This window comes from Astatotilapia calliptera, chromosome 7 (assembly GCF_964374335.1).
Source record: "Astatotilapia calliptera chromosome 7, fAstCal68.1, whole genome shotgun sequence".
Lineage (NCBI taxonomy): Eukaryota > Metazoa > Chordata > Actinopteri > Cichliformes > Cichlidae > Astatotilapia > Astatotilapia calliptera.
In genome coordinates, this window is record NC_137428.1 from 64,806,378 (window position 1) to 64,829,420 (window position 23,043).

The following is a 23,043-nucleotide window of genomic DNA, read 5'->3' on the forward strand; positions in this document are numbered from 1 at the left end:
GTCACATCCACGTTGCTCTTCTGTTTCTGCCATCTATGACCTTTCAGTGTTTGTTGACCAAGACACCAAAAGCCTCAAAATTGCAAAACTTTACAAATGTTGCACTCAAAACTGTCTATGTTTAGTGTGCGAGTGGGCTGTATGGATCATTCTCATGGTTTTTAAGTGACCATTAGACAAAGACGGAAGACAAACACTGAAATTGTGGAGTTGTTTTTCTCTCCCCATATAGCTCTTTTTTTCTTTCTTTTTTTCTTTTTACCTCGTCACACCCCCAAAGTTTTATTTTACACTTACAAACTCTGATGTAGTCTATATCAACTGAAAAGAAAGAGAAAAAAAGTCAAGACTTATGACAACAAACTATACAATGTAAACAACATAAACAAACACACATGATCATGAAGAAGACCTGACCTCCTTCTCTTCTCCTCACATAGTTTTACTTTGGAGAAATTCCACTAAAACTTCCACTTCATTGTTAATATGTCCGAACCTACGGTTACATAATTAGGAAAGCTTCGTCACAGCTCCTGGTTGATTAGGAATCAACAATTAGGTAGTTTTGTGGGGCGCTGACGAAACACAATCCCCTCTTTATACTCAGCCTCTGCTGTAACCACCTCAGAGCCAATGCAAAGATACAGATTGAATTATGTTTTACATTACCAACTTAAGCTCTTTGGGTGAAAATTAGCCAAATGACTATCTTTCTGTGTCATTATTGACAGAAGAAGTGTTAGATGCTTGTAACCATAAACACCACACACAAGAGTTTTGACTATTCCAGATGGCCAATACAGTTTGTCCTGGACATAGAGCTTCTGTGGTATGACCCCCTTTCCCTCTAATTCTCCCTCTCACTGTCTCTTCCTCTCAATCTCGTTGCCTTCTCTCCATCCTCTTTTCAGTCCACAGCAATTAGAGAGACAAAGTGGGAAAAGAGGAATGTGTGAGCACGCTTTGTGAGGACCGAGAGAGGGAGTACAAGGGAGAAAGTGAGCGATAAAGAGAGAGGGAGAGATGAGAGATAGAGGAGGAGAGGAGAAGAAAGGAGAGGAGAAGGCCCATCTTAATTGGCCTGTGTAGCCACGCTGGGCTGTGATGGTCTGGGCTTGCCAAACCCTGTGCCTCAATAGTTGGCCTGGCCTTACATGCATCCCGTGCATCCGGCCAACCACAACTAACTCTAGTGTGCTCTTTGGCAGTTTCCAATGTCAGGCCTGGGAGAGTTGTGCCACCCACATCTCCACTCCACAGTTCAGGAGGCCTCTCTGTTGGGGATGGATACGTGGGTTTGCGTTTATGGCATATTTGTCTCCACCACTTTTATGTTGAGGTGGCAATTTTTGTGCTGTCTCTATTGTTTACTTATTTAGGATAATTTTATAGTGGCAATATGTCCCAGCTCCAGATTTAGACACAATGGTATGTTTAAATTTAAGAAGTTAAAAATGCCCTTGCTGAATTTACATGCATACCTCGGACAGATGGGAAGAAAAGCTTTGTTCTGTTCTATGTAACAAAGGGATTAATACTCAATAATGAAATCATTAATGAAAATGCAATTTCTTTCAGCTCTACTGCAACGTCTCTTTCTAGACTGTGCTACACTACTGCAGTATAGCCTTGAATAAACTTGACACCTTAGCCTTAGATGTTTTGGTTTGACTGGTGTCTTGTGTTGCTTTGGATGCTGAGGAGCACAGTTCCTGCTTTAATATGTAAACTGTAAAGAGTCATCCTGGCTGCAGGGAACAAGTATGGAGCAAAACATGTTCACATCGTCGCAACGAGCCACGCTTCAGAAACAAAACATTTTTGATAGTATATGTTTCCAGTGTTTTCCCCTGTTTTTTGTGGGGGAACAGACTCCTTAGTGGGGCAATAAGGTTTCATGAGACAGGCAAAGGTGATTTAATAGAGCGATTTATGACCATAAAACACAGAACATGAGCTCCTCTACATTAGCCCACCAGCTTCTCCACTTTGCCAGAAGCAACACATGTGCATCCCATCATTGTAAGACAAAACTTTGCGCCAAAGCCAAAGAAAAATAGATCCTCCACCTATGGTTGTAAAATTCAAAGTCTTTGATTCCAGCCTGAAACACTGCAAAGAACTTCAATAAACTGTTGAACAAAGATAACCCCTGTGCCCCAAACTGTTCCATTCTGGGAACAAAGATAGTATGTTGTAAATCTGCCTGGCAACAGACATCTCATGGGTGGGTGTGTGTATGCATGTCAACAATGAAAGGTTTGGCCATTTACAGAATATGCATGTGATAATTTGAGACATGTTGGTTACTAAAATAGGCTTCTGAAGGGGAGATTACTCCGGTAGTTGGCAAGCCACTGGAGGATGGATGGATAGATGTACAGATGGGTGTGCCAAAGGCAGTGAGAACAGGTCAGGTTTAGTGTGGCATGCAGAAGGAGAAGGTCTGAAGAGCAGGCAGATTGAGAGAGAGAGAGACAGAGAGAAGAAAATGGTGTGAGTGAGAGGAAGAGAGTGGGTGCTAAAAGCAGCTGGAGATTTTTGCAAGGCCTGAAGATGTAATAAATCATTTATAGGGTACATAAGGTTTAACCGATATAAAGGGATTTCAAAAATGCACATATAAAGAAAAATGTAAGCACACATCCAAGGCAGGCAAATGTGCAGAACAAAGTAGTAAATCAGCATTGAATGTTTGATAAAATGTTTTTTTATTGATATTAAAAATGAAAGTACATGAATTGTGCATTTCGGACGTCCTAGCGTGCAGAGGTTAAATCAATAAAATACACACAGGCTGAGTGATCTACTGACACAGAAGAAGTTGCCTTTGCTCAGCAAGATATTTCTTCATATTCAGCGAAAAGAAGTGGTTGTCTTCCACGCCATTCATAAGAACACTAGAGTAGCCTGTTTGAACATTACAATAGTGAATGAATGCAGTCCTAGCAGGAAAATATAAAATAAAATATAAAATATTATAATAATATCAATAATAATAATAATTGCACTGCCTGCTTTGTTGCACAACTGAAGTAGAATATAATTAGAGACAAGATGCAGCCTTGATAATTGAGATCTCTCTGACAGAAAAAAGACAAAGTGTTCTCTCGACTCTACACCACAATATGGCAACTATCCATTGAGTCACCGTTTCATGGGGTGATGCATGACACAACAGAGGAGGAAACTGTGATAATGTGGCACAGGATGACCTTGCTTCTGACATGGGCTTCAGTGGTTTGTTACAGAGAACTTATTATTGTGGCCAGGTATGGGTAACAACCTCAGCTCACCTTCCACAACAAGCTTATCTCTTAAACTCAGCAACGATTCCACTTCTCCCTTAGAGAGCACATTTTTTTTCCTGAGTGCTTCAGAAATGTTTCAGCATGATAGCCCTTCAGTAAATGCATAATGGATGCATTAGTGGAAGATTGTGAGGGATGAATCCCGAACCCCAAACACACATACCAATGCAAATACAGATGCATATTGATGATGCACAAGATCAAGATATCTTGATGATGTACAGAGTCACTGTGCTATACCAAAAAGAGACTTCGATAGATAGATAGATAGATAGATAGATAGATAGATAGATAGATAGATAGATAGATAGATAGATAGATAGATAGATAGATAGATAGATAGATAGATAGATAGATAGATAGATAGTCTCTCTTTGACAGACAGTGACTTTCAAATGACCTTTGATGTTTGCTAGCATCACACCAACGTTGGCATGAATAGGATGACTTGGTTATGTGTAATGCAAACCCACAACTCCACGGCTGAGTGGACACTTATGGCCTCATGACCCAACTAAGAGTATCAGTGGGACTGGCACTGCATTAGATGTTCCTTAGAAGATCATAGGACACCATGCACACTTATAAAAACACAGTTTAATGAAGGACTCGTCATTCCCCCTCCCCTACCATCAATACTAAAGTGGCTTAAAAAACATAGTGGGTTTGAGTAATATCCATGTTGAACAGTTATTTCTCTTTTTTTTCCAGCAATGAAAAAGTTACTCATTGATGCTTTCATTTTCTCAGACAACCCTGACAGGCTCCTGGAAATCCATGCAGACCAACAGATTAAGAGTATGTGCCTATTTTTGTGACATAACATGCCTAAGCAATCCAGGCTATGCTGCTGTTAAAATATTAATTTAAAGGACTATGGCAAATGAAACAGGAAAAAAACAACATTTTTGGTACAAAGCATCTACAAAAAAAAGCCTTACAACTCCAATTGGAAAACAGAGATCATACAAAATAAATCTAGCAGTTGAGCATCAGTGCTACGTATATTATTTGGACCAATTTTTCAAATATATTTTATAACAAAATAAATAATGCCTTTATACAGTGCCCTTATTTGTATTTCAACAAACGAACAAAAAAGCTTGGCGGCTCATTACGCAAGGTACAGCTCAGACTAAAGGAAAATAACACAACGTCCCTGGAAACTAATAGTATATCTATATATCTATATCTATATATATATCTATAATGAATGTCTATATATATATATATATATATACATACATACACACACACACACATATATATATATATATATAGATATATATATAGATATAGATATATATATAGATATATATATAGATATAGATATATATATAGATATATATATATACATGTAGACGTGTATATATATAAATATAGTTTCAAGTATTTGTTTTCAGGCAAAAGCATGTGAATACTACTGATATACAATAAAAATAAAATGTTAGTTGACATTATTGCTGTTTTTTCCCTTTCTTTATAACTGTAAAATAACATCATAACAATAAAAAAAAGCCTAACTTGGAAAAACAGGAATGTCACGGTACCAGAAACTGACAGGGTTTTCCTTTTTTTTTTTTCATTGAAACATTGATATGAAAAAAGACAAAAAATAAAATATAATCATCATTATCCCACTTGTTCTTAGTCCATGCCATGTTACTTCCTGCCAGAACAGTCCACAAAGCCATGGCAAACAGGAAGTACTGTCCCCAAACTATAGTACTGTCCCAATCCAGGTGGTCCATGGTGTCCCGTATGTGTCCCCATAGTGCTCCATGTGTCCAGCAGCCTCAGAGGGACAGGAGGAACAGGGACTTGGTCTCGGGTCATCCCTTGCTGCTTATGCTGGCAAACTAGTAAATAGCAGCCGCTAGCACTCACCATGAGCCTAGATGCCAACACAGCCCATATTTTTCCTCAGTGACTCTTCCCCCTTGACATTGCCACTGCCAGGAGCTCCCCCATATCCTTTATTTTATTTTAAAAAAGTCACACTTTCCTTAAAACGGAAAGCTTTAATTATTAATTCAAAGAAAAAAAAAAACGTGCTTTTCCACCTCTTCTTTGAGTCCATTCCCAAAGCTAGCACCATGACATTTTTTTAAGCTACACGTTCATTGTTCATAAAAAAATAGTGCCATTTTTTTCTTTACTTTGACGTAATCCGTGGCAATGTGCAATTTTGCAGACTCTTTTCTGCTTTTTGTTTGTGATCAAAAGGTGCTGGAACAGGAATCTAATTTTATAAAATAATTCCTTACAGTGTGGAAGTCCCTTTATAGGTAGAGGTGCAAACTAAAGAACTAACAGAGATTTTCTTTTCGCCTCAGGAAAAATGATGTGGAATGGATTCTTTCATGCAAGCAGCTCTTCACTTTCAGTTGTCTTCCACAAGGACAAAAAACATTCCGCTAGGTGTCCTCTTGACACTTGCAAACGACAGATCTCTTTCATCTTCTTTTTCCCTTCTCTTTTTGTCTTTTGCTTAAGGATCCACCTGAACCGCATTCAGCCGAATTGTTAACTTTTTGTTCGACATTTGTGTTTGTGCCTTTTGTATCAGTGACTGAAAGAGAGTGGGAGAGAAAGAGTTCAGACAGGAAGAATGTGAAGGCATGTCTGTGTGCCAGAGGAGGGTGGGCTGGTGGGGAGGGGGGAGTTCGGGGGGAAGGGGGGGCATTAGAAAAGGGCCAGGGGTTCAAGACGTAGTGGATATGTGCAGGGGGAGGGATTGGTGAGCTCGGACAGGGCAGGGGAGGTCAAAGAGGACTGCCACAGAAATGACGTCAGAGACAAAGCTATAATCCCCTAGTCTTTTTTTCACCCTCAAAACTCTTGTCTGTGCAAAGGGCTGGCAGCGGGCTCATTTGTGGCTGACAAAGTTGTCCGTGGTGAGCAACACGGGAGGCAGCTTGCTAGGAAGGCTGATCAGGGGCCTGTGGAAGATAGCCTGCTCCTTGGCTTTAATCTTCTCCGCGTGCCTCTTAAACTTTCTGGCCCTCAGAATGGCGGGGACACCCCTCCGGAGCCGCTGGGCCGCCTTCCTCTGCCACACCTCGTATTTGGAATACTTCACGGTCACATGTTGCTTCTTCGGGACTTCCTATTGTGGCGTGCGGGCGAAAATAGAGGAGAAAAGGGAAAAGAGGGAGTCAGTTCATTAGGGTGATAAGATATTGTTCAAGTGCTTATTACAATGGAGGAAAGCCTTGTTTATTATGTGAAAACATTCAGTCATTTTTGGGCCAGTGAAACGGAAATCAAATGTCATTCTTAGAGTGCTGAACGTCATAACAGATTCGCCTTGTCCTTGTTTTAGTTTCCTTGACTGGGAGAAGCTGTCAACAAGCGCCTAGTTCAGCCTCTTTAACATAATGTCAAAGGGAAGGGCGGTCACTTGTCTCATATACATATGAGGAGCCGGCACTCACTCAGCCACTCATTGAACTTTGTAGCCTTCACAGAAATGCATACAAACACAATTCACAAACTTCAATTCTTACGCAGAAGACTCCTTTAAACAATGCTAGGTGTTGTCTTGAGCACCAGGGACAAAGCAGGAGGGGTCGCAATGAAGCTAGAATTTATGCGTGAGTAGCCAGTGCTAGATCTGAATGGCTTGTTTTGGTCCTGCCACTTGAAGAGTGTTTATCCCCCTTCATTCACTCCAGGCCTTCTCAATAGCCCAAGAACAGCTGGCCCTCAGAGCAGGCTGTACCCATCAACTCTCCCAACACAGAAAAACTAGAGACATGTCCAAACTAAGTCCCTAACAGCCTTTTATTTTCGTTCTTTCTTTCTTTCGTTCTTTCTTTTCTTTCTTTCTTTCTTTCTTTCTTTCTTTCTTTCTTTCTTTCTTTCTTTCTTTCCTTCTTTCTTTCTTTCTTTCTTTCTTTCGTTCTTTCAAATGCCTATTACTTTCCTCAGTAACGGTATTTATATCTATACATTTTTAGCAGTGTCATGCCACCAGTACTGATTTTATGAGCAGTCAAAACAAAAACATCTTTTTTAGGCTTGTTTAAAAGTTTAACTGGCTTTAAGAGGTCTGGCAAGCAACTGCTCTTGTGAATCCATTAAAAAGATCTGAAACTCTTCCGCATGTCTGTGACATATTTCAGAAGAGCTTTGGTGGTTCGGGACAGGCACAAATACATTTTGTCCACCATCTTACAGGACATATACGCACTTAACACACCCCCTTTTCCTGAATATAACGTGTTATGACTTTTGTGATGTTTTCCATGACTGTCAGCACTTTCTTTGTAAGTTGAGTGCTTTCCATTGGCCAATTAACTAGATATAACTGCGTTAGCATGGGTACACTGTACTCAAGAGTCAGTGACATAGGGGCTAGGCTCAGAGGTGAATGGGGGCACAGGAGATGGGAGGACAGATAGAGCTGGGATTAGCACTATTTCCCATACTGGCCTGTTGTTGTTGTTGCTTAGACGTACCTGTTTTAGTGCGGGCATCACCGGTATGACCTGTAGAGAGGTGGCTGACACGTCCCTTTCGGACTTGGCAGGTTTGGCACAGTACTGCTCCAGTAGGTTGAGGTCACAGCTACGGAAACAACACTCCTCTACAATCCCACGGGTCTGGGGGCGTCGGTTGTTACCCCTGCTGGTTGGCCTACCTGAGGAAAAATACAAAAAGGAATGAAGACGTAGAGGTTAGGGACTGCAAACACAACATCAGTAATGAATCAAGGTTGTTTTTGCAGGATTACTTCGACAGTCATAGCAGCCCTTGGAGCAAAGAGGATAAAAGGAACTCTATGGCCAACTGCAACAAATCTTTTTGTTTGTAGAGGATAATCTGATTAGGGCTATCTGGAAGTCCTTAAATGAGTGAATACACAAGTAAACACCCTGTGCTGTAGAGACCAAAGGGGAGCAGCAAAGACATCTAAGCTCTCAGGTATATTAGGCATAGCAAAATATATAAAATGGAAAACTCTTCTTTGACCTTGTTCTCTGCCAAGTCAGCAGAGATAAATACGCTGAGGAGAGAGGAACAGTAGGGAAGTAGAGATATCAGGAGAAAGGGGATGGGTGCAGACAGGGAATGTGAGGGTCAAAACAGAGGTAAAGAATGCATAAGAAAAGAGGGCTAAAGCAAGAGAGAGAAAGGTATAGAAAAAAAGGGTTGGATGGTTAGCATGTTGCACAGGAGAACATTATCCACAATGAATAAAGGCCTTGTTTGCTGTCCTGTGACCCAAACAATGTTTGAGAAATCTCATGGGATGGCCAGATTTGATAGCAGAAGAAAACGAAAATGTGCTGTAGGGGGTGGGGGGACAAAGAGAAGGGAGCACATCTATGTTGGCCCAAATTGGATAACGATCTTCCTGATTGGTAAAGAAGCTGCTGTGGCAAGCAGCACACAAAGAAAACACCTTGATTTTCAAAGCAACAGCTAAAATTGTTTTTTTTTCAGCTGAAGTGTTTGAAATCAGATTATTGAGAGGAAGGTGAAGTTATGTATGTCACAAACAGTGCAGACTGTGCGAACAGAGGCTTTCGCAGTTTAGGATTAACAGCTACCACAATGCTTCCTCAAACACTGCTTTACAATTACTCCATCTTCATGGAAGCAATGATTAGAATTGATGAGCTCTTCTCTTAGCCTGACATCAACAACCCCCCACCTCAACCAACTCATCAGTGTGGTCTCCTGGCCTGGGAACACTATTGCTGAGGTGACTGGTATGCCTCATGGGGTGCTATTACTTTACTGGTAAACAAGCAGCCTATTGTGTCGCCAGTGTGTGTGTGCCTTTGCAGTTCACCAGTCTTTCATATGCAATGAGAGGTATGGGCTGTAAGCAGACTCAGCAGAGAGAGAAGCCTGGACCAGGTCTTGAGACACACAGCTGGCTATAATCTCCCCCTGTGTGTATGCGCACGCGCTAGTGTGAGTGAGTGCGTGAGAAAGAAAAATAGCAAACACGCATACCACACAACCGCAGCACAGTCTCAGCTCTCCAAACCAGAGGTGGCAAAAGTACAGGCATTCTGTACTTAAGTAGAAGTACAGACACTAGTGTTAAAAAAATACTCCAGTAAAAGTTGAAGTACTGAAGCTACTTCTTTACTCAAGTAAAAGTGAAAAAGTACAGGCTCTGAAATTATCTCAAAGTAAGAAAGTAAAAGTAGCTCTTTGAGGAATATTTCTACCAGTTATTTTTGTGCAAAGCTCACTGAACCTTGTGTGATACTAATGTAATAATTAAATAATATTGGTAGATAGGAATGCAGAATTTCAGTCTGAATTTTAGAGAAAAAGGAGGAAAATAAAAAGTCTCTCTATTTTCTGTTGCCTACATTGTAGATGGTTTTAAACAGGAAAATGAGTAGGGAAGAGGTTAAAGTGGGATTCAGCAGGTGGGGGATCCTAAAATCGGCTGTAATGGCTCAGTGTGGGGGAAAGAGTCACAACTCACGAGAATTTCTATTGAGAGCTCCAGTAGATTTTCTTTGTGTACAGGCTGTGATTAGCTGATCTGTACTGCTGCTGCTGCTCTGAGGTTTACTGGTCTTTGCTGAATTCAACAAGATGTCAGCAGATGTTGCATAAATTGTCCTCGCTGATTTCCATCCACTGTTTATGCTGTCCTTATATTAGACAATATACAGTTGATATGAAGGTAGAATTCAGTGAATAAATCCCACCAGCTGCACTTGATGTAACCTCCCTCTGACCATGAGCACACAGCCACTGTGTACCAGTCACACATTGTTCTTTACTTAAAATCCACCACAGTACAGCAAACTCACCTGTTTGTCCTAAACAAGTTTAAAAAAAAAGAAACAAATAAAAAAAAAAACCTTCCAACTTTAACCACTGACTGTGGTACTCGCTTTTGCCTCTTTCATCTCTTTTTGTGCGACATCCACTGGTGATTAATACGCAAATGTGATTGCGGTTTGATGTTTGAAGGCTCAAAGACGTTAAATAATAACCACCGTCAAATGGATTAAAGCAAAAGTCGCTAGCTTGTTTTGAAAATGTAAGGAGTAGAAAGTACAGATATGTGTTTAAAAATGTAGGGAGCAAAAGTTTTACCTGAAAATTCTAATCGAGTACAGTAACGAAGTATTTGTACTTCGTTACTTCCCACCTCTGCTCCAAACAGATGTGTGCAAGCGAACAACAGAGAGATTCAACAGGCAAATGAGCATTCACACAGCCCATCGTGAAAACTTGTAATGCTTTGAAACCTACTGAAATAAAAACCTCTGTCTTCACAGACAAACTGCAGCGCATCCACCAGTTCTCCCCCACACAGCGTCTCCGCCGAGGCCATTTCCACTACGTAGAGCGTCAGGGCCAGTGCAAAGAGCAGCGCGCGACTCGTCGAAGACATCCTCTTGACCTGCGGAATGAAGCATGGGGGTCACCAAATGTAGCCATGACATGCAGAAAGTTGTGGCATACAGAAATCATTAACGAAATAACAGTTAATGACATTTTTAAATACCATTTTTTAATCAAAATCAGCCACTGTTTTTTTTGTTTTTTTTTTGTTTTGTTTTTTTTTTTTCAGACGAAGAGGGTACAGTCTTCATCACAGGCTCCCGCTGTGTACGGTGTACGTGCTCAAATGTTCGACAAAGTAGAAATTCAGAAAAAGAAAATCATCTCAAATCATGTCGCAATATGCAGACCCACTCTTCACCTTCCCCGCCCGCTATTATCAGCTGCTGTCATGTCTGTCGCACCTGAAGAAGTGCTTATTCTGGAGGAAAAAACAAGTCGCCAGTATCACCAGCTTTCCACTCTTACACAACCCTCCTGAAGTTGCAAGGCCGGCTGCTCGATAGTTAACTAGCCGAAAACACCAAACTCAGCATATATTTTCCCTTTGCTCACCCCGGAATGAGCTCACTGACCCTCAAACCTGCCGCCCCCTATCTGCCGGTAAAAAAAATCAGCTGTTTGCTCCGTGTCCACGACACCATCCAGGCGCGAGAAGACTAAAATTACTTGTTCTTTTTCTATCCCAAATGCCTCAAAGCTTCTCCTCGCCGTTTATGCATCTTGAACTTTCTCTGCTGCATACAAATCAAAAGATGTCCCGGTTCTCATACTGCACAAAACTGATGCGAGCACTGCATCTACAGAACCCGAACTGGTTTTCCTACTTATAAAACCAAGACAACTCCGCTATAACCCTGTCAGACGTCTTTCATTACGCACACGGCAGAGCCGGAGAGTATAAAACAATTTGCTTGTTCTTTGGTTACCTTCATTCGGCTGTTCTGCGTTCTCCGGCAGGTGTGGCAAAGTGAGTGATGTCCGTATCTTTGCTGGGTTTCCATGTCAGATGGCAGTAGTCAAAACGTTGGGAGTTATTTGGTTGGAGAAATTGCAGGTGAGTTAGTTTCCCAGTTGGTTAAACTATAGAGATGGTGAGTGAGAAGCTGTCCCAAAGACTAGGCGACAGGCAAAACTTCTCAGGGAGAGGTATTATATACTAAAGCACGCCCCTTACACCCACCCCACCCCTTGCTCCTCCTCTTCGCCCATGAAAAAAAAAGAAGGCCCAGAGACGTTTCATGAAAGTGCTTGAAGGGAGAATAAGAGGGTGAGAGTCACAAAATATGGAACACTTCCATGGGCATTTTCCACGTTTACGCACTGTAACCTACAATCACAATGTTTACACACAGGACGCAGACTGAACAAGAATAGGGGTAATTCCTTCGACTCCAAGAAAAATGTCAATGTCTCCGCCCTGCTGTAATTAAGATTAACATTCAGTGGAATCACTGTGGCCAAGGTTTGCGGCTTCCCTCAGACTGCTTAGATGCAGGCACTGGGGTCAAAGGTGCCTGACAGTGAAGGGGAGATAAAACTGGGGGATCATGCAGTAGAAAGCGGATGCAGCGGGACACCAAGTGGGAAAGTAGATGCAGGCATGTCTCAAGCCACACATATGATGGATGGTCATATGATGGAGAGCTTTACTAATGCATTAGTATGCACATTATGACAAATATGCATCATACAGTCCAGCAGCACTACTTTATGCAGATATTGAACAGGTACCATCAGAGGAGACAAAGAGTGATCCATACTTTGAAAATCTGATTTTAGCATATAAACACGCACATTCACGTTATGCTTTATAAAACTCTTCGAGGGTCCCCTTATTTCAGTGTGTGTTCTGGTGAAGGTAAAGATCTGGACCTGTCTTCAGACTCATATTGACACCTGCTGGTCAGGTTACGGTACCTCCGTTTGTTTGTCCTCCAGCTTTCGGCTTTCCAGCTTTTGTGCTGGAATGTTGAATCCTGGATTTGATCGCATCTTCTTACCTGAACAGAAGGAAGCGTGTCCCAGCAAACTCGTGTTCTCTTTCACAGCTTAACATTTCTCTCTTATGCACAGCATTTCTCAGGGTTATTTCAAAACAGCACACGCTGTAAAAAGTAGATCTTTTAAAAGTAGATAATATATAAACTTAATTTATATATTAGCGATGATTATGCAGAATAACAGTTTCAAAAATGGCTGATTTCTGATTTGTTTATTTATTTTCAATAAAGCACATTAAATAGAGTTTCTATAGTGCATTTAGTGTCATTAAAATGTCTTGGGGTTGTTTGTGAGCTTTAGCTTGTTTTTAAGACCGAATAACGTCTCAAAGCAGAGATTGGTGACAGGAAGAGAACCTTAAGAAGATTTATTCTCTCAAAAAAATTCAATAAATATGCTGTGATTTTATGACGAGGCAGGCCAAAACAGCTAGACAGCTCCCTCTTGCGATAGACAAATGTAAAGCAAGAAACTATAGAACGCCAGGACTGCCATAATGAATTAATTAAATACACCATTAAATAATTAATGTGGCAATAATTAATTAAAATTGGAATTAATTAATTAAATAAATAGTTATGATACATGTAATTAATTAATTATTGACACATTTAATTAATTATTTAATGGTGTATTTAATTAATTCATTATGGCAGTCCTGGCGTTCCATAAGAAGCAGCCAGGTGTCGTTAAATAATAATTCATGCCAAAGTATTTCTAGGTTTTCCCATCAGCGATAAGAGCAAAAACCTATCAAATATAATACAATTATTTATATTTTTAGTTTAACGGTAGGAATAAAACTTGATAAATCACAGAAACGATAGTGGAATGTTAATTTGCAGTTCTTTATTATCTGATAGTTTCTAATCAATAGGTTATTACATAGATTCTCCCCTCCCCCTTTTTATTATGCATTTACACTGCAAGACGAAACCAGCATAAAATACACAATGCAAGACAAGAACAGCATATGAAAGCCATGGATTTAATTACTCAAATGCTAAATTCACATATTTGGAAAATAAAGCTTTTGACAGAGCAGTTACAGATTTTTTCTAAATAAAATAAACGATCCAAATATACACCATTATAATTCTTTAATTTCAAAATATCTATACCATAGCTATATAGTCTTCTTTTAATACATTCATTATCAGAGTTCCCCTTGATGTGACTCTAGATTTGACACATTTCTCAAACAACAAACTTTAAAAGCATGAATGGTCCAGTCAGTAAAACCCCATCATTTCACAAATGCAAGCATTTAAGATCTTTGGATACTTTGTCAGCGCTGAGTTTTGAGGTTTTAATGGTTGCAACCTTGCTGGAAAACCAGCCAACCACAACGAGCAAAACTCAGATTCATACAGCAGGTACGGCACAGAAATATGAACACATTGGCAATCTTCAACAGCGTGGACTCAGCTGAGAGAAAAGCAAACAACAGGCGGATGGTGAAAGACAGCGCATCATCACGATAGCACACTTAGGGCGTCTGTCAGCACTTTAAGCTCATCCTTCACACCTTCCAGGCCTCCTTGGATCTTCACTGGGTTGTCCAGTACTTCAACACTGCTGGTATATGGATCAAATCTGACTGAGAAGGGACGCTTGATGCCAGCTACATAAGCCCTGGTCAAAATTGTAAAGATGTAAAGAAGTCAGAAACTTAAAGATCTCAAATGGGGCTGTCTTTTTGCTCCAACTGAAAGTATGGACTAAAGCAACCAAGCCTGCAAATTGTCCTTGTGTTATAATTTGCCATGTTGTACATGCATGCAAATTATTGAGACTGTGGATTCCACAACATAAAGAAAACACTCCTATGTAATGATGCTCACAATGTTCTCTGTGCTCTTTCAAACATTCCAGTGCGGGTATTTTCTCATCCAGTGTGTCGGGGATGTCATGTGCTGCATTCTACTAGAGGCTGAATATTGTGAAAACACTCACTTAAGCTACTTGTTTTGCAGGGCAGCATTTGATCTGTTTGCCAAATAAAACTCCAGACTTTTGCCTCGGTAAGGAAGACTACATTAGGAACAGCTGTCTTCTGGCTGCTATGGCTGACCTACAATAGTTTGTGGCCTCGGGGGTTGGCTGGCTGTTCTCTGACCTCGTCCTCACATAACCTCTCTCTTTGTTGTTTTTCGTTGTTGTTGTTTTTTTACATTTTTTTATCAGTTCTGTATGTTCTTATGTATGTGTATGTCTGGTATGATAAAGAGCAGTACCTGAATTTCTCCTTGGCATCTGAAAAACTCTCAGAAATAAAGTAAACAGGCTGGTATGTCTGGTCTTGATAGGGCTGCACTGCTGCAGCCTCTGGATCAAACTCTCTTGTCTCTGGTTCATCAGACAGAGAGTGCTGGAAGTTTAAAAAAATGGAGAATTAGCTAACAGCTGTCTGTGTGTGCTGCATTAAAGGAAAAAAAAAGTTTGAACGTACCACAAGTTCACCATAAGAGGAAAGCAGCCCAGCTCCATAAGCCCTCACCTCACCATTTTGTTTACATAAGCCATACTCGACCGTGAACCAGTACAGCTGATGGAAAAACAGAAAGCAGGTGACTGAGAAGAAGTATGGACAATCAGTGCATTAGTTACATGTTAGATTTTAGACAAGAGGCTGTCCAAAGTAATGCATTTTCAAAGATATTTTAGCAATAGTTAATTCCATTGTTTACTATATGGGATATGTATCTTAGTTCGTGCTCGAAGCCCAGGCTAAGAAGGGTGGGAGCATGTGTGTGTGTGTGTCTCTGTTGGGAGATGGGCTGGCAACATGAGGTTCAACCCCAAACTTCACTGCAGTTATATTTATACAGTTTGTATGTGTTGTTTGTGTTCGAAGACAAAAGTCTTACTGTGGACAGTTTCTCAATATCTTCATCCGATGCCCCCAGTGAAGCCAAACCAAGGTTCTGTGGAAAATAATAGATCAGTTCTTGCTAAATAGCACAAAAGAACTGAATAATCTGTAAGGCTGTTAATCTCTTCAGCACTAACCTGTGAAAACTGGGCAAAAGTGCGATCAGCCAGCATGGGTACGTGGCCCAGTAATTCATGGACGCAGTCACTGAAGAGAAAGCAAAAGTTATTTCAATTCACGACAATGTTTGATCTTGAATGAAAAACACCACACAGTTCAGTTTGATTGGATGCAGACTTTATGATCACAAACTGGAAATTCAATCTGATTACATAACAGTTACAGAATGAAAGCAAGCCTGTTCTCTAAAGAAAAACATATCGAATCTTAAAATAATTACATAAACACAACAGCTTTTGCATATGGCAGCTTTTTAATATGAATTGTTGTTGCTATTAGCAGATGCTATGTGTAATTTCACTTGCATTTGTTTTTATGGAGTTATTTCTGATTGTATACTTTATAATTAGTTGAAGCACAAAGCCAAAAGAGTCACAGTAGTACTCACGGTTCTGGGGAGTGCATGGGGGAGGAAGCATGTCGGATGTACTGGGTGCACTGGAACACTCGGAATGCCAAACTGGCCAGAAAATCTCTGGCTGAGAGCAGGCCCGCCACTGGACGCAGCGCAAATCCTGTGCGCTCTGCATGTGTGTTCAGGGGGATGGTGGTGAAGGGACAGTAAGCAAGAGAGAGAGAGAGCGCGAGAATCAAATCCTGATAGGTGGAGTCGACATTCGCTAAGCGTCTGTATTTACGTATCTTTTCTTTTCATTTTGTCTTATCCCATTTTTACCTTTGAGGAAGCGTGACACATCTTCCAGCTGGGGAATGTTGTCTGGGCTGTACCCACAATGCCTTTCTAGGAGACAAAAAGCCTCAAGGTATTCACTGCAGGCATGGGTGGTGTACAAGTCCCTCAGGGTTGAATATACTTCTCGCCTAAATCAAGATTTAATTACATAAAAATTGAGATTTCATTTATTAAAATCAAAATCTTGGAAAAACTGGAAATAAGCAAAACTGCAGTGTAGTTTTAGAGTTATGGTTAGTGTTATGCGCCTGCTAATTAACAGTGTTTAAATTGGATTTATCCTGCAATGTTTAACTATTTCAAGCAATTTATTTCTTGCATCATATTTATAGAGCTCTTTTTTATTATGCTGTGTTTTTCTCGTATCGTATAAATCTTATGAAAAAGCACATTGCTATAATTTTTCTACTTGGTCTGGTGACTAAATTCATTAATTAGTGTCTTTTTTTTTGTCCTAAACTGTTCAAGTAAAATATAAACATCTATTAACTTGCAAACAACACTTTGTTCTCAGGCTATGGATATGTTTTTTATTCAGACAAGCTCGAGCTGTCACCTCAAGTTTATTCTTGTGACACCCTCCATCTGAAGTTAATTTACCGAAGCATCCATAAAAGACAAATCATATGCAAATAACTGGTTGGTGGGTAGACCACAATGTGTTGACAGTAAAACAACATAACAGTGAAATGTATTTTAATAGATAAAAACATTTTGTGTTCATTGTAAATGATAATTTTATGCTCACTGCTACTTCAGACTTAACTTTTCATATCTTATATTATCAATATTAAAAACTAGCGTGAAAGAGCCCCTTACCATGTGCCAATCTCCTCCTCTGTGTATTCCACTCTGGGGATCGAGTGCCCACTGAGGACAAACATATGCACACAATTATTACATTTCAATTTTATGTCTATTTTTTATGGTTGTGTGTGCAGTATTTAGGAAAAGGCCCATCTCACTATCTGTATCTGAAGGCAATGTCACCAATCATTCTCCTCCTCTGTCTGTAGGCAGGATCTGTGTAGCCCTGTTTAAATCAAATATACCAAACACAGATCACATTTTCTGTAACAAGCCCAGTAATGACAGCTATTTCTATTCAATTATTTCTTCTTCTTGGCAATGTCATTACTTACTGGATGGTCATGGTCTAAGTCTGGATCAAATTTGGTGACCAGATGATGACACCTATCCAAATCTGCAATTTTCTTTGGGAACCAGTGGACTAGTTGAGAAAACGGGGAGAAAAAAATAAACTGTTCTGTTTTTTGCTCACTTCTACAGACTATTTAAAATGTTTCGCAATTATTTCATCAGTTACATTTGACTTCTTTGGTGGTTTTGACATCCTCTGCGTTCCTCTTTATGGAGCTGATCAGGGTACTGACATCTGAGAGGTGCACCTCACAGCGGACAAAGTACTCCAGGCCCTCCAGGGTGTCTTTGACCTTCCGGCATGGTCGCGTCTCCAGATGGTGAATCTTAGCTTCAAATGTCTGAAATACAGTCAGCAAGCTGAGATGTGACTGTGGTAGCAGAGATCCAGAGGTGAGAAGTATTTGTGAAGCACAATAACTGATTCTGGATGCACACTTTCCTGTTCAAAACATGGAATAACCCCCCACCCCACCCACACTTCTTCTGTGTGACTAAAATGTGTAACCAACTTTAACAATAGCCAATAAAATATTATTCAACCTTTACATATCCACTATATTCCACTAAAATAAAAAACATTTTACAATTACCTTGTTGTGAATCTTGACTACTTACCTACTATAAAACCGGTTTTAATTTTCCCACACTTATTGCAACCCTGTTGTCTCACCAGAAAATGGGTCACAGCTACAATATTAGAGTGCAAATGTTGATAACTGTATTATTACCAACTAGACACAAATACCGACCAATGGGAATCTTTGCAAAAGAGCAAATCCAGTAGCTTAGTGTGAATTTATGAAGCATTCATAAATTAATTATTAACAAACAAAATAAATAGTCACATATAAATCAAAATAAATCTTTAAAATATTTAGTTACCCCTTAAAACTCTATTAGAATAAATTGTGATGGATTACCTCGAAAACCTTGAGTGTCCGCGACAGCGCAGGTGTCTTGGAGTTTCTTAAAGTAAAGAAAATGTTGAGGAGTGCTTTTCCATCGTCCTCCTCAAACACTATCTGTTCACTGGCCTCTGCAGCCTCTGCCGCTGCAGCGGCTGCTTCCCTCTCCTTGCGCGCGTCCTCGATCAAGCTCTGCCGTCTACCGACGAATCTTGGAGACTGTTTTAAAAAAGAGAAATTAAAGTTCTGCTTGTTACGATTTAACTGTAAGAAAAGACAGACACGACACCACATGGACGTAACTGATGGGCTTTGCTTACTTTTTGGATGTCTCCCTTGATATTTGATGGGTGCGCTTTACATCTCCAAATGCGCATTAGATCGGCAATGCAATCAAGGTAAACCTTACGACATATCTAAGAGTAAATAGCGACCACAGCACACATTTTAGCAGATTTCAACTGTAAAATTGAAACGTGCAGGATTTGTTTTTCCTTCCTGGGAAGCTGTTCGTTTGAGATGTGCGCCAGACAGCGACGCTGCGTAATGAACATCTTGCCAAGTTTTCTTTGTGCCATACAACAGTTTCCGTGATTCATTGAAAGTATTTTTCTTAACAGATGACTCCACAGACAATCACAGATTTCTGTTTGTAATTTAAAACAAACTTGTGTTTTCTAAAATATTTCTTACCGTGATGGAATCAGATCTCTCCAGCTCGGACGCTGCTCTGCGGACGCTCTTTGTGGAGGATGTGGAGCTGGTTGAAAGCGGCATCTTCAGGCTCGGAAGTCTGTATTGACTTAGCTTCTGTGGCAGAAGTGGTAGTATGGTTTTGGCTCTCTCTAAACCTCTCAGTCGGTGCTGTGTGCCCACAGTTTTTCTTTTCTTTTTTTCACCACGGAGGTTTCCCCTTTTTATGGGATCATTTGTTTGCCGTTTCTGACGTCAAACACGCTCAATCTAATCAATCAATGCGCAGAGTCTATCAGTCTCATCCCAATTTGGAGCGTGCTGTATAGTTTGAGACAGAGCTCTTTTTTGCAGATGTTTGGCACATTCTCATTGGCCTTTATGAATGCACTTATATTTTCGAAATTTGGCAGGTAAAAAAGGCAAACACGTTTCAAGTTATTAGGGTAAAATTAGAAGTAAGTGAACTGCAAAATGTAATAATGTGCTGTAGTATATTGTATGAATAAATTAATATACGGTTTTCTTAATTAAGTTGTTTGCCTCATTAAAATTTAAATAAGTAAGGTGAAGCTGTGTGTTGTATTCAAGCAGCAGTTGGATACACTGTAGTCATTTTTAGACCATAATTAAAGCTTTGACCTGAGGGCTTTACGTAAAGGTTAGACCAGAGAAAAGTCAACTGTGGAAAATTAAGTCACTTTATCAGCTCAATCCAATCTCCACAGCTCCTCACAAATTAGATTTCATTTGGAAAAAAAGGAAAAAGAAACACATGCACAGACAGAAGAGAAAAAGAACAACGCATTGTTTTCCTGTTTTGCCTGCTCTGTTTCTTACCTCAGCAAAAGCCATATCAAGTGAATTTGTACCGCTTTTGCCTGACGACTTTAGTGGTTAACATGATTGTGAGTGATGTACAGTGCCCAGAGGCAAGAAGAGGTAAAATGATTATTTGTGGACCTTTTGCCACTTGCTCTCACAGCAGCAACCATACAAGGCTGCAGAGGAGGCAGGTGGGGCCCCAGTGTGACTCTTACTTAAACCCGAACACAGGCTCAAAATGCTAAAGAGCACTGATGTTGCCCTGGGCGCAGAAAATGCAGGTTGCTTCCTTAATTGAAGGAGAGCTAGTCTAAGGAAGTAAAGAAACCTGAAACAAACAGACTGTACGATAGATACTACCATTCCCTGTTTGTGAGCCTACAATTCTGCATGGAAACAGTAAATTGGTGTATCTTTTTTTTTTTTTTTTAGTTATGTATTTTTTTTTCTCTGTATCACGACCTTTTCAGAAAGTGGCATGACACAAAAGACTTGGCAATAGACATAAGGTTGACATTTATCCAGAGATAGGAATAATTTTATGCTATTTTTTCCATCCATGTCTTTCATGTGGAATAATTCTTTCTTCAGGCAAATTACACTTGCAAGGGGCCAAAAGTAGTTGAACAAATGACTGTAAAGCTGTTTCATGTACACATATAAATTATTTATTCATTAATAATTTAACAATTAAGCAGGTAAAAGGTCAGGAAATGATTGCAAGGATTGTATTCTGAAACCTCTGCCTTGAATCCTCAAAAGACCCATCAAAGCAAGTGAAATAGGCAATATTTATACTGTATGTGAAAAAAAAATCCAACAGAGAGATAGCTGGGACATTAGAAGTGTTGAAATTAACAGTCTGGTACATCCTGTGAAAAGCAGAAAACATTGGTGAACTAGGCCACACAAAATGATATGGATTTAGCACAAAAAAGCAGTGGTGTATGGTCACATGATCACTTCCATGGTAGTGAAAACTACCTTACATTAATTCAAGTAAAGAATACTTTCAAGAGGATGGTGTGTTCAAGTACTGACTTCACTAAAGTAAATACAGAGGCCTCCGCAGAAGAGGCAAACCAATGATCAGTGATCCCTCTCAAGAACAGAAATCAATTAAGCTTTTTCAATAATAAAACATAAATTAAAAAAACTCAGGCTAACTCTGAAAGAGAATATATTGGATAGCAGAAACTGAGTTTAATCTTTACTGGAATGAGAGGAAGGATCAAATTTAGAGAAAGGACGTGAAACACATTTCTTTGGTTATCTGAGTAGGATTCAGACTTTAGAAATCCATTGTCTGCAAAAATTCAAAGTATTTAAAACACATTTTAATATATGATGGTTTGTTCAATTATATTTGAAGTGCTAACAGACATATGTGTATAAGAATTGTTATTCCTAAATCTTCAATATATTTTTGTTCAGCCTGTTTAATTAATGCAGAAATTCTGCATTTCATCTACATCTCAGTTGTTCAATTTGAAATCTGTTCTGGTGACATACAAAGCCAAACTCATTAAGAGCATCACCTTCTACATAATTCCAGATGTAACTGTAAATTATAAGAGCTGCAAAAAAGATTACTTGATGTGATATTGATTAAAAGTTGTATTCTTAAAAAAAAAAAAGTGAAGAAAGAAATGTGTTAAAATTGCAAGCAAACAAAAAACATTTGGAGTACATGTCAGTGTAAAAAAAGGAATTTGGTAGCTCAGAGAATGAAGTATCGTGGTGCTCGAAATAGAGAAGAGTGTTCCGGAGAAGAATTGTATTCCAAAATACTAGAGATAAAACCCAAGTTTATTTAAGTACAACCAAATTCAGTGTGTCTGGGGAAGGACAGCAGAGCTACAGGCTGAATCAGGATGAAGATAAACTGATATCCATGCCTTTCCTCCCTCCAAATGTCTGCTTCCTGTGTCAGCACAATTTATCAAGACCATAGCCCACTGGACATCACATAGAGAGAAAGCACTCTTGATTTCCCCTGCTATTTATGTAACAGAAAGCCTGGCTCTGACATATAGTATGCATTATTTCTAGCCATTAATTTTGAAGTGATATGGTGTAGTCTAGCCATTTCTGTGCCGATGGCAGTAGCTTCCCCTCGTTCTTATTGTTTTCTACAGTTTTCCCTTTCCCGATAACTCTTAGTCCCCTCTTTTGTCTCTCTTTCTAACAGGACATTGCAATTGTTACTGCTCATCCAGTCAACTTACATACAGCCACTAATCAAGTCCCTGTGCACATATGCACTAACTTCACTCTCCACTATTTACCAGATCTTTCAGTTAGCATAAGTGACACTAATGCTAAGGGCGAATCTAACCAGGTCAAGCTGACTCAGCCAGCTGAGTAATCCTTGTTTCACTACATCTCTGATCTAATTCATGCTTTGCCCACTAATTGCGAGCCTCACCGAGCTCATAACTACTCTGTGTCCACCTGTCAGCTGTCCAGTTCTTAGATTTAGGCCATTCCTTACTAACTAGTAGCTATTTGCTAACCTGCCATGTTCACTGCTTAGCTCACATTAAACCTGCCCTCATCTTCCTCCCAGCCACAACTTTAATGAAGCTTCTCTTCCTCCATCTTGCCATCCCCTTGCACCTTCTCCTCTTCCACCACCCATTTCTCCAGCCAGACCATCGTTTGTTCCTGATCTTGAACCTATCACTCTGGATTTTGTCTCTTGTCTCTTGCATTTCTTCGCCTGTGTAAGATGACATTTAATCAGAGGCTTCTAACATTTTTTCAAAGCCAAATACAAAATTCATTATATTTTGGGATCATTAAGGGGAATAGCTCTGACCTGAGTAGCCTCTGTCTTTTTTGTCTTTTAAGGAGTTAGCTTGCTATTTCAAGTGTCTGTACATCTACATCATACAAGGTCCCACAAATCCTACTTCTGCTCTTTTTCATGAGTTACAATAAAACTAGTAGAGAGACAAACTTTGTCATGCTTTTTAGTCCCCAAACACTTTTTAGTGATTTATGGTCATGTCAGCAACAAAAGCCTAACTTTTCAAACTATTTTCATGCAGTCTAAAC

At 39.8% G+C, this 23,043-nt stretch overlaps 2 protein-coding genes across 3 annotated transcripts; both read right to left on the reverse strand.

The window, feature by feature from the left end:
• Positions 1-2,692: 2,692 nt before the first annotated feature.
• igf2b (insulin-like growth factor 2b) lies at positions 2,693-11,782 on the reverse strand. Its single transcript, XM_080304883.1, has 4 exons — positions 11,573-11,782; positions 10,547-10,701; positions 7,775-7,952; positions 2,693-6,420 (listed from the first exon to the last, which is right to left on the reverse strand). The coding sequence occupies exons 1-4, from the start codon at positions 11,645-11,647 to the stop codon at positions 6,181-6,183; spliced, it is 648 nt and encodes a 215-aa protein (XP_080161009.1). The 5' UTR covers positions 11,648-11,782; the 3' UTR covers positions 2,693-6,180.
• Positions 11,783-13,476: 1,694 nt separating this feature from the next.
• On the reverse strand, positions 13,477-19,347 carry th (tyrosine hydroxylase). 2 transcript variants are annotated; one of them, XM_026176475.2, is made up of 14 exons: positions 19,159-19,343; positions 18,786-18,881; positions 18,481-18,684; positions 17,724-17,898; positions 17,539-17,627; positions 17,362-17,429; positions 17,216-17,266; positions 16,379-16,524; positions 16,091-16,226; positions 15,660-15,729; positions 15,518-15,574; positions 15,100-15,195; positions 14,885-15,018; positions 13,477-14,282 (listed from the first exon to the last, which is right to left on the reverse strand). In XM_026176475.2, exons 1-14 carry the CDS (start codon positions 19,240-19,242, stop codon positions 14,123-14,125), a joined length of 1,566 nt encoding a protein of 521 aa, XP_026032260.1. In that variant the 5' UTR covers positions 19,243-19,343; the 3' UTR covers positions 13,477-14,122. The 2 variants fall into 2 exon arrangements, with proteins under 2 accessions (XP_026032260.1, XP_026032261.1); XM_026176476.2 differs by lacking the exon at positions 18,786-18,881 and having other exon boundaries at positions 19,159-19,347.
• Positions 19,348-23,043: the final 3,696 nt, after the last annotated feature.

Coding starts and splice junctions, on each gene's coding strand:
- igf2b (XM_080304883.1), bottom strand. CDS start 11,647: ATGGAAACCCAGCAAAGATACGGACATCACTCACTTTGCCACACCTGC. Junction 10,702..11,572: donor CGCAGAACAGCCGAATGAAG/GTAACCAAAGAA, acceptor TTCATTCCGCAG/GTCAAGAGGATGTCTTCGAC. Junction 7,953..10,546: donor AGAGGTTTTTATTTCAGTAG/GTTTCAAAGCAT, acceptor TTCCTCAGGTAG/GCCAACCAGCAGGGGTAACA.
- th (XM_026176475.2), bottom strand. CDS start 19,242: ATGCCGCTTTCAACCAGCTCCACATCCTCCACAAAGAGCGTCCGCAGA. Junction 17,267..17,361: donor ATTGCCTTCAGATACAGATA/GTGAGATGGGCC, acceptor GTTTGTCCTCAG/TGGGCACTCGATCCCCAGAG. Junction 15,575..15,659: donor CTTTTGCCCAGTTTTCACAG/GTTAGTGCTGAA, acceptor TATTTTCCACAG/AACCTTGGTTTGGCTTCACT.